A 12,014-nucleotide genomic window follows, 5' to 3' on the forward strand; every position below is an offset into this window, starting at 1 on the left:
AAGGGTTAAAAAAATATACACACATTTGGTATCGCTGCATTCATAAATGCCCGATCTAGCAAAATCTAAAACTTTTGTGTTGCCAAAATCTGACCTTTCTGTGTTCATTAAATGATCAATATTTCAGCTTTGCAACAACTTTATTTTCATAACCTAAACCAAATTTGGGAGGGTTTCAGCTTTCAAAAGAGTAATTTATAAAACCAATTGATGAATTTAAAGTCAGGTTATAAGCTTTTATTTACATAACATGGATAAGCGAAAGACCTTCCTGTCTGGGACTCTATATATATATATATATATATATATATATACACTGTATATATATATTTTAGACATTAAGGAATCTGTTCAAACTTAAATTTGCCAGACCCACCAAATTTTTCCACAAAAATTGATTTGTGTTGAATAAATTTACTGTAAATCTCAGTACTGCAAAGTCTCTAATTGCTCAGAGAAGGTTATATATAACACTTGGAAGTCTCCAAGGACTGTGTTGAACCCCTTTTGAGCTCTTTGATGCCAACACAGTCTTTACTATTGTCCAAGTGAGGCCTACCTAGCGGCCCATAGGAAAGCTGGTGGTAACCAGTGGTAACCAACAGCGTTATTGGAGTGACGTATCTAATATTGAACTATTATAACCAAAAAGTGTGCACAAAATATTTTTTTTTCACAGCATGCACTTTAAATACAGTTCTACTGTATTTAAATGTTTAGAATATGAAGATTACTCTTGTCTTTTATTAAAAGATAAAGGAAAAAATTATCGTCTATGACTTATCTTTCTCACAAGCAATGAAGCACTCATTCTGTGACACATAAGCCTTAGTTTGGGGGATTTTTTTAGGAGCAAAATGATCACAAAGGGATTAAACTGCCCTCCTTGTTTGTAGTACATAAAGTAAAATTGGTGTTATTAGGCCAAATACACACGTTGAGCATTTGGTGAGTCTTTTAATTCAGTATTTATAAGCCAAAACCAGGAGCTGGTAAAAAAAATTCAGAATTGGTGCAGGTGTTTCTATTCTACTTTTCCTCTGATTGTTCTATTCCTGGTTTTGGCTACAAATTCTGAGGGAAAAAACTCATCAAATACTCAGTGTGAACAAGGTGCTGTTACTACAGACCGGAAGTGCCCGGCATTCAGCTCAGCATTCACCGCGGACAGAAGTACACGCATCACTGCTGGAGACGCTTCATTGCATAGCATGTTAGCACACCCCTGTGGGTGCACTAACATGTTAAGAAGGCGGCTAGTTGGGGAAGTAACGCCCTCATGACTAGTCCCTGGCCTCACTAGCATATTATAAAGAATCTTTAGAAATACTTTTTCTAAAGATCCCTTTATCTATGCTACTATATACAGGGACGATTAGGCAGGGATTAGTAATATGCACCCAGAACTGCTCGTGGTTCTGGATGCATATTGTACCTGACCAGGTTCTATTTAAAATACAGTTATTGCTGCACGAGTAAGTAAAGGCCGCTTTGCACGCTACGACATCGCTAGCGATAGCTAGCGATGTCGAGCACGATAGCACCTGCCCCCGTCGTATGTGCGACATTTGGTGATCGCTGCCGTAGCGAACAATATCGCTACGGCAGCGTCACACGCACATACCTGTGCAGCGACATCGCTGTAACCGCCGAACAATCCCTCCTTCAAGGGGTAGGTGCGTTCGGCGTCACAGCGATGTGACCACGACGTCACTAAGCGGCCGTCCAATAGAAGCGGAGGGGCAGAGATGAGCGGGACGTAACATGCCGCCCACCTCCTTCCTTCCTCATTGCCGGTGGACACAGGTAAGGAGATGTTTGTCATTCCTGCGGTGTCACACATAGTGATGTGTGCTGCCGCAGAAACGACAAACAACATCGTACCTGCAGCAGCAACGATATTATGGAAAGGAGCGTCGTGTCAACGATCACCGTTTTTGGACGATTTTGCGATCGTTGATCGTCACCCCTTGGTGTCACACGCTGTGATGTGGCTACCGGCACCGGATGTGCGTCACTAACGACGTGACCCCGACGATATATCGGTAGCGATGTCGCAGCGTGTAAAGTACCCTTAACACCAGATACTGAGAGCCAAGGTTCACATACTTTTGAGAATTGACCTGTGATTCTGGATCATTATATTCATTTTTTTTAACTGGCAAAGCCTAATATTTTTGACTCACTTGTTTGATTTAGTTAGTAACCTTTATCTACCTTTAGGACTGATGTGGTTTTAGGCAAAATTTATGTACAAATATGGAAAGTTCTGAACTGTTCACAAACTTTCAAGCACCACTGTACTATTCTGGTAGTAAATTTACTTTGAACGGGGTAAAAAGACAGGTCCACCAACCCAACCATGGCATTGCCAGGCCTATGATTGGTCTTCAGATCTACACATCTCTTTATGCACATCATCATACCGTGATTTGAGTACAGTTTATACTATGTGTGGAGGATACACTCCAAAATGAATATTTGCCACAAAAGCAAGCTTTGTCTCTAATGCAGCAAACCCATTAGAGGAAATGAAATGACAGCTATTCTCTGTCCTAATCTGCTGCTGCTCCTCCGTATGGGAGAATGAATGCCTAGGAGTGAACAATATAGAGTCCATACAGTGCATTATGAACTTTATACAATGCAAATATTATAAACGACATAATGAATGTAATTTCGCTGTGAGAAATAATACTTTCCTTAAATCTGTCCACAATAGACATTCATGGATTAAAATGTACCCAACCATTCTTCTCTATGCCCCCCTCCATATATCTCCACTCTTCTTTACTCATTGTACTAATATTGTATTGTTTTTGTTTATTACATATTATGCTTTTGTTGATTTAGTATCTAAAAAAAACAATAAAGATATATGAGCAATAAATTACATAATGAAGTAACTGTTGTAGCTCTTATAGCATTATGGCATTTTAAAAACATAATTTGCATAATGGGATCCACTGCAAAATCTCCCCCAGCCCCCTCCCCCCCTTACATTGTGTCGTTTCTAATGGTGATGTCTTCTCATCCTGCAGAGGGGGCTATGAGTTCCCCCAAACACCAAGTCCAGGGTGACACTGCCACCTCTGCATTTCATATAGCAACAATGACAAGTTAAAAAGCAAATTATTTTTTAATACATCACAATTATAAGATAGAACAAGACGACATTCATATGTTATATTATGAATACCATTAATTAGTGTTTCCTGTTGCATTCTGCAATGTATTAATCAACCAGTAAAATAGTTTGATAATACAGAAACACAACATCTCCATCTATTGGCAGATAAGTGGGAATGTCAATAAATTACAGATAAAAGTATATTTTATTTTAATAACTGTTCACCATAGGTCATGAAAAAATGATGGGTTTTTTTCTTGGTTCATATATTTTTGCTGCATAAGACCAACAAAATAAAATATACATCACCTTCTATATAAAAAAAAGTGAAAGCCCTGTATTTTAAACCTTAGGACCTGTCCTGCTTCCCAGAGGGTCGGGGATATGTCCCAACTTCAGCTGCATCTGTGTCTTCAGAATACAGATACAGCAGACTATGACGGTGGAGCAGGGAGCTGCTAGGTCCTTCCTCCACCATTTCTGCATGTATAAAGACTAAAGCGGGCTTTACGCGCTACGATATCGTCAATTAATTATCGTCGGGGTCACGTTGTTTGTGACGCACATTAACGATATCTCAGTGTGTGACACTTAAGAGCGATCTGAAACAATCGCAAAAGAGGGCAAAATCGTTTGCCGCGGAGAGGTCGTCCTGAAATAAAAAATCGTTTTCTGCTTTTTAGCAATGTTGCTTGTTGTTCCTGCGGCACCACACATTGCTATGTGTGACACCGCAGAAGCGACAAACATCTCCTTACCTGCCTCCACCAGCAATGCGGAAGGAAGGGGGTGGGCGGGATATTTTCCCTCCGCTTCTATTGGACGCCTGCCGTGTGACGTCGCTGTGATGCTGCATGAACTGCCCCCTTAGAAAGGAGGCGGTTCGCCAGCCAGAGCAACGTCGCAGAGCAGGTATGTGCGTGTGACGATGCCATAGCGATAATGTTCGCTACGGCAGCGATCCCCATATATCGGCCGTACGACGGGGGCGGGTGCTATCGCGCTCGACATCGCTAGCAATTGCTAGCGATGTCGCAGCGTGTAAAGCCTGCTTAAAAGTGCTACCAGAATGTTAGTGTGTATTTGTGTGTGTGTGTGTGTGAGTGTGTGTTTTATATTGATGCATGTGTTTTAATGTAGAAAAGTTGTGTATGTAGCAGAGCTGTGTGTGTTAACATTGCAGAGTTGTGTGTGAGTTCATGTAGCTGAGCTCGGTGTGTAGGCATCATTCTGTGTGGGGGCCTTAGGCTGAACTCACACGAGCGTATAACTCGCATGAGTATCAGAACGCATCACCCGGCGCGGCTGGCTTCTCTGCTGACAGGAGCGGGTCAGCTGCATGTATTTCTATGCAATAGTAGAAGTCCTAACTGGGCCCCATAAAAATGAATAAAAAAATGAATAATTATGATTTCTATGTACATCACTGACTAAAGTAATGACTTCATTCTCAGAATCAGAGGGGCCTTAGCAGTCAGTCCCACAGTGATCACTGATCATAAAGAAATGGCATATCTTGGCAATGAGATTCATCAAAAACCTTATAATATCTTAAAATATCCTAAAGATTCTAGAATATTAAAAAATAGGTAGTTTTTACTACAGTAGTCATAATAGCTTCCTTATCGATAGATGTCAGTACATTTGTATGTGTGTAAGGAAAATTCAGTGAAACAGCACCTGAACCATTTATTTGCTTTTTTGAATAGCAATATTATTTGGTTGTCTGTCTGTTTTCATATAAAATTCAACTTGCTGCTGCTATTAAAGTATTAAACTTTGCTAATAAGCCACCTATATAATAACTACTGTTGTTTCATTTAAGGTTTACGGCACATGGCCATTTTGAAAATGGTTGGCATTGGTGTGGAGGGTGGTGGTGTATTAGAGCTCTTCCCTATCAACGGTAAGAACCATTTTCTTTGCTGGTATTTGCGAAAATAGTAAATAAAAAAGCATATTTGCATCAGCCCTTATAGCCCTTATACAATATTTCCTAACAGGATTGATTGAAGGGATTTTGTCTTCTTCGGTCCGTCTTCTTGTCCATACTTTGCTACTTCATGCAATCTCAGCCAGTCCTTGTTTCGCTAGGTGTACATACATGGTACTATGAAACTAGTCAAAGTTACATTTACTGATTGTATTAAAGGAGTTGTACAGTCTAAAATAACAAGTCTGCAGTCACTGTATATGACTGCAGACTTGTGAATCTCCAAATACCACACACTCTGTGATGTGAGGATTCTCCCTTGTCAGAGCCGGAAAGGGCAGTCATGTGGCCACAATTATGTGATGTGTATGCTTCCAGCCAGAATAGATGGGCGCAACCTTTCTCAATGAAGGATAGTGAAGTCACCATACATAGTAGATATCAGTCTCTTTTCCCTGCATGAGTAATAAGTCACTGCCAAAGTCCCTGCAGGGGGTGAGGAAACAGCTGGGTCAGGAATGGTTCATGAAGGGACAACAGAATTCCTGTTTCTACATACAGTAGAGAAAAGAGAAGAATTATCTGGGTAGAAAGGTAAAATAAGCCATTGTAAGTATACGGTGCTATATAATATGATGATTGCGTTATATTGAAAGGATTAAAACTTTGATGGGAAATTGCAACAGCAAGAAGAAAAAATCATGGAAGTATGATAATCACAGGATATATAGACAAGTTAATTGTATGCAAATGATGAAACATAACTTTAAAAGTCTCGATTCATTCAGTATCAAGTTGTTATGCACAGAAATGCACACACACTCTTGGTATGTTATCAATGAAGTTAATAATGGTTATCTGAAGAATGGTCTGACATGGTTGGGGGTGCAAACAATCAAGATCTGCTGGCAGCCCCATTTTCAATTGCCGAACAATGACCTCCCACTCCGAGATGTGCTCAATGGGTGACAAGTCCGGAGATGCTTCTGTAGCGCCCCTGAAGCCATCAGGAGCTACAAGGAACTGCATCCTTTCAAGGATGGAAGGCCTACCCCCAGGGACCCAGAAGACCAGTGCCAGTAACACCAAAACATTCATTTTAATCCCAGTTTTTCCCGTTCCCAAAGACTGGTGACAGGCTATGGTTGGACCCAATGAATGGCCACTTTGGGGTGGAACCAATCCAGTCTACTGGACGACAACAAGGGGGAGGGGTCAGACAGTCAGTAAGTGGAAGTGAGAGGAGATGGACGTAACTGTACTGACGGGAGAGTGTAGCGGTGACCTGTGGGCCCAGGCATGTGGTTGCGGTGGAGTACAGTGGAGTACTCCCAGAACCATAGCACCAACAGGGTACAAAGCCCGAGTTCTGGAAAACGCTCCAAGCAGACCTGATAAAATCTGCACAGTGAGGGGACCATCCAGGACCTCACTGACCGTAAAGTTTGGGACATAGTAGCAACGGGAGAACCGGGGAACAGAGAAACCGACCCCACAGGTTTCAAGCTACCTGTCATACGGACTAAGGCTGAAAGATGACCAGGAGGGGACCCCCAGATTCTCCAAGCCACGAGGACCCACCAACCAGAGACAGGTGCAGGGGAAGACAGTCACCAGGTCACTACATCGGCACTGGAACTAAGGGGACCAGTGGTGAGGACCAGCCTTTATCGGGTTGCCAGCCATAACAACGCTGTGAGTAAATAAACCAGTTATACTGCAAACACTTGTGTGGCCTACCTTCTTTCTGCATCCAACAACATCATCTATCCCCTGGGGCCTGGCCCTACTTGCGTAGGGCCCAACATCCAGGCTGCCATTAACATCAGCCCCAGTAGTGAGAAACTGTGCAGTGGTGGCTCCATCTAAATAGCCGCAACCGACAAATGGCGTCACGTCAAAAACTTTATTATTATTCCCATGTACATAGCCCCTTTCAAGCGACCCCCAGGGTTACGTGACCGGGCAACAGCCACACAGTGAACTGCCCTAGTAAATATACTGCCAAGTACCCCATAGCCCTGGGGTGCGTCACGTCAAGCCATGGTATTACATTTAGGTCACTCAGGCTGCTCACAGTAGCAACATCCGCATAAGGCCTGGCGCCCTGTGGTGTTAAAAAATGGTTTCTGTGACATTTTGATGAAATGGCTATTCTACTGGTTACATGATTCATTCAGTCTGTACTACTAGTAAATTTGGACATCATATACCAAGCCAAAGGAGTTCAAATAGTGTCTATAACATATAATATAGGCGTTTGTATGACCTAGGGCTATACGCCAGATGTATAACTACAGGTGCCCCCTTGACTTCATGCCAACACTCTCAAAGGTTATCATGAGTGCAGAGCAAAACCAAATGGAGGTCTGTCCTCTTCAGCGATTAGTCCCTCTTTTGTTTCTGATACGATGAAGTAGATTGCTCTGGACTATGTGGTCAACACCATGAAGAGGTTTTTTTGATGGACCATCACGTTAGTCCTACTCCCATGTGATTATGGTGGGAGATGGCATAATGTAATGTAGAGGGCCTCTCTAGTATTCGTTTTAGGTACACTAACAGCTCGACGTAACCCTGATTTGATCTTGGAACCAGTAGTACAGCCATTTCTCCAGTTTCCCAGAAAACTGTTTTTCAATAGGACAACACTACGCAGTATGTTGCTTGTACTACTGTGGGCAGCATGAGTAGCCTAACTGTGCTACCATGGACTGCAGCATTTCTGGACTTGACTCCCGTCGAGCACATCTGGGACACAATTTGTGAAAAATTACAAAGGAAGCTGCCAGCAGTGGATCTTGATGATTAGCATGCTTCAGTGCAGTCAATTCCGGAGACATCCATTTAAAATTGATAGCATGCCCCGGGGTATAAATGCATGTATTTCTGAACTTGGTGCTCATACTCAATACTAAATAAATCAGGAGGTTTTAAAAATTTTCTTTCCATTCCTTCATCATTTGCATATCCTTAAGATGTCTATCGATACAGTGATTTTCATAATTTCACTGCTTTACCTTCGTGTTGCAATTTCGATGTTCAGCAAAGTATATGTGACCTTTTAATTGCAAACAGAATGGTGGGGTCTGGGTCCTGACCTTTCTGATCGCTCAAAAGATGTGCACATCTCAGGAGGACGGAGCGCACAGCTCCTATCTGAGCGTGCACACAGAGCGGAGTGTGGCTACAATAGAATGCATAGACATTCAACTGGATCCATACTCCGCTTTGTGTGCTAATTCAGGTAGGAGCAGTGTGCTTGTTTCTACTGAGCTGCACACATCTCAGGCTGTTTTTTGAGCAAACTGTGGGTCTGTTAAACCCAGGCACCCATTAATTTTTTTTGCAATTAAAAGGGCAGCTATATATATATATCCTTGTGCAGCACATCCACATAACGTGGTGAGGATAGGTTTCAATTTAAAGAGGTATTCCCATCTCTAAGATCCTATCCCAATATGTTGTAGGTGTAATAATAATAATGTTGGCAAATACCTCCAATTAGAAATGTAGTATAGTTCTTCTGATTCACTATGTGGCTTACCTCATGTTCAGGTCATTGCAGGACCTTAGCATGCTGTGATAGTCAGCGAAAGCCGTATCACTCACGCCCATACAAGTCTATGGGTGGGAGTGAAACATCAGACTGCACTCGGATGATATCTTAGAGCAGTGCGTTAATCTCATCAGCTGACAATGGAGGAGATAGATGGGGAGATTAGTCCCTCCCTCTCCTTTGCAGCTGTGATCCAATCACAGGATCGGATCACAGTTGGACACTCGGCTCACACTGGCAGCAAAATGGGAGCCGAGGGTCATTAGCATATCACATCTGCTGCACTTGCATTGGATACCATACCATTGTGTGAATCCAGCCTAACTGACTATATGCATGGTCGTAACCGTGGATACCTAAGGTCCTGCAATACCCTGAACATGAGGTAAAGGACATAGTGAATCAGATGAGCTATACTACATTTCTATTTGGAAGTATTTGCTAAAATTAATGTTATTGTTGTTATTATTATTATTACTACTACACCTACTACATATTGGGGTAGGGTCTTGGAGATGGGAATACCCCTTTAAGGTCAGCATATAAAGATCTTAAAAATGGTAAAAAGCTAAAACAGAAAGTATAGTATATAACCCTCATCTATGTAGTCATCAACAGTACACTGAATACACTATATACACTCATGAGAAAAACTGGATGTTTTTTCACTTTGTCCTAATACACAAAACTAAAGAATTCAAAGAGGGTGTTCTTAGTGTTTCTTATCACTGTATAACATGTGGCAAGCAGATTAGATGACTTCACCATTGTCAGGAATGGAGCTTGTGCATGCAGGACACATGGCGATGGGCGGACGTCATCACTCATGTTTATACAGCAACTAGCTTACAATCAGTTTTGTGTTGTCCAGAATTGCAAATTTTCCATACGCAACACGCCATGATTTTCCCGACATGAGACCTCACAACGTCACATTAACATTTACCTCAAATCCGATCTTCACATACAAGAGTGCATGTAATGGACGAGGCTCACTGAGCGCTCACCAGCCTGAAGCATTTCATTTATGGAACATTTTCTCCTTGTCGTTGCAGGAAGCTCCAGCGTTGAGAGGGAAGATCTTTCTTTCAACTTAGTGAAAGACATTAGAAATTATTTTCAAATCAGTCCAGAATACTTCTCTATGCTCCTGGTTGGTAAAGATGGCAATGTAAAATCTTGGTATCCTTCACCCATGTGGTCCATGGCCATTGTGTATGATTTAATAGACTCCATGCAGCTCAGAAGACAGGAAATGGCCATCCAACAATCCCTAGGGATGCGCTGCCCTGAAGATGAGTATGGCGGATATGGTTACCATGGTTACCCTCATGAAGGATATGAGGAGGGCTATCAGGATGACTATCGACACCATGAGGGATATTATCACAGATATCATGATTAATAAAATGATAATTTGCCAAAAAATATTGGCAGTGAGAATTCAGATATGTAAACATCACTCATTTTCCCATTGCTATGTGGGAGTATATATTTCTCTGCGTGTGTTTTTTAAGAAATTGAACTAAGCCAAAACTGCTGTGTAATGATACGTTTTTGTTTGCCTGTGGCAAAAATAAGGATATGGTTTTTCAGTTACTTCTTTATTTTCATGTGGAGACACTTTTTTTCTCTTATGTATTTATTGGAAAAACTATATAATACATTCATAAATGTATCAATGAAATAAGCCATGCGCATGTAGTGATGTCAAGCTACAGGCATGTCATGGCCCCTTACTTACTTACCAACTTTTAATAAGTATCCCTATTTCATCTGTTGGTTTACTTTAAAGAGTTTGTTCCACAAAAAAAAAACACATTTTAATCAATAGATCTTAGAATAATAATAATAGGTTCCACATATGATAATCTTATAAATGTATCCCTGCTATGTACTGTTTAATGGCTTTGTCTGACCGTACATGGTTTGATTATACCACATCTCGTGGGCAGGGGAAGATGCAAAAGAAAGTATACAGACATTAAAGCACAGAACCACAGATGCTGCTTTGTGAGGTAAAACATTACTTGTAAACAGACAGGGAAATGTTTTACCTCACAGCAGCACCTAGCAGGAGTACAGGTATAAGATTATTTCAAGCAAAAGGTTTGATAAGGAAGAAGTGGGCTCTGCACCAATCCAATAAAATATAAAAAAAAACTTTATTAATGTCCTTTTAAAATAGTCGTGCCTGGAAACACACCGTACAAAAATACACAGGTGAAACTTTACGCGTTTCGGACCTAAATTTTAAAAGCAGAAGTGTCCTTAGTCATAAGTTAATTAAGATTATTTCAGCACAGGAACATTTTTTTAGCAAATTCAGTAATGGTATTTATTACCATTCCAACATCTATTGATTCAAATGTATTTTGTTCCTTTATTGACTCAATTTTCACATTGGTTTACAGAAAATTATTTCAATAACTGTAATAGTACGTTTTCAAGAGGAGCCATCACACTTCCTGATGTTTTCTTCTAGTCCTTGTATTTCCTATGAAATAATTATTCCAGAAAATAAGTTGCTATATTCTCCTCTTAATCCAAAATAAATTGACATCTAGGTATTAAAATTCCCATAGTCTTAGGGACAAGTCCCTACAAAATTTGGCACTGTCTTATCACTACAAGTGCGTCTCAATAAATTAGAATATCATCAAAAAGTTAATTTATTTCAGTAATTCAATACAAAAAGGGAAACGCATATATTACATAGAGTCATTACTCACAGAGTGATCTATTTCAAGTGTTTATTTCTGTTGGGTTTTCATTGACTGTAAGCCATAATCATCAACATTAACAGAAATAAACACTGGAAATAGATCCCTATGTGTGTGATGACTCTATATAATATATGCATTTCCCTTTTTGTATTGAATTACTGAAATAAATTAACTTTTTGATGATATTCTAATTTATTGAGATGCACCTGTACATGACATGAAATGTGAGACAGGATAAGAAGCAATTTGGTAAGATTATATAATGTGGAAATCAGAATCTATGCAGCGGTAAAGGATTTTGATGAGGTGTAATTTACAAATTTACTTTGTATTATATGTTTTACATGTAAAAGTTTTTTCCCAGAAAAAAAACCTTTTTCATAGCCATGTGCACCACATCCTGAGAATGCTGTCGTTGAAATCCCTAAGATCGTTTTTCGCAACTTGACTAATAGTGAAGTTCTCCTTTGAGCATTATGTTCAGGAATATTAATGTTGCCACAAATACGTCCACACATTATGGCCTATTTATAAAAACTAGCACCAAAAAAAGTTATTACTGATCTATTAAGTAATATCATTCATTCTTGTAGTTCAAGCTACATTTAAGGATCCATTGTCTGATCAGTTGGCATAAGTAAGGCCTATCATGTGCCAAATAATCTC

The 12,014-nt window shown here is 40.4% G+C and overlaps 1 protein-coding gene across 1 annotated transcript in view; it reads left to right on the forward strand.

Annotated features, from left to right (window-relative positions):
• The window catches only part of CCDC80 (coiled-coil domain containing 80), a 162,703-nt gene extending 151,422 nt beyond the window's left edge, over positions 1–11,281 (forward strand). Inside the window, exons 7-8 of the mRNA XM_075333554.1 lie at positions 4,956–5,036; positions 9,678–11,281. Coding sequence (XP_075189669.1) covers positions 4,956–5,036; positions 9,678–10,027 — 431 coding nt within the window. The 3' untranslated portion in view covers positions 10,028–11,281. The remainder of the gene's footprint in view (positions 1–4,955; positions 5,037–9,677) is intronic.
• The last annotated feature ends 733 nt before the right edge of the window (positions 11,282–12,014 follow it).

The sequence above is a fragment of the Anomaloglossus baeobatrachus genome, chromosome 2 (assembly GCF_048569485.1).
Source record: "Anomaloglossus baeobatrachus isolate aAnoBae1 chromosome 2, aAnoBae1.hap1, whole genome shotgun sequence".
In the NCBI taxonomy this organism is placed as follows: Eukaryota; Metazoa; Chordata; class Amphibia; order Anura; family Aromobatidae; genus Anomaloglossus; species Anomaloglossus baeobatrachus.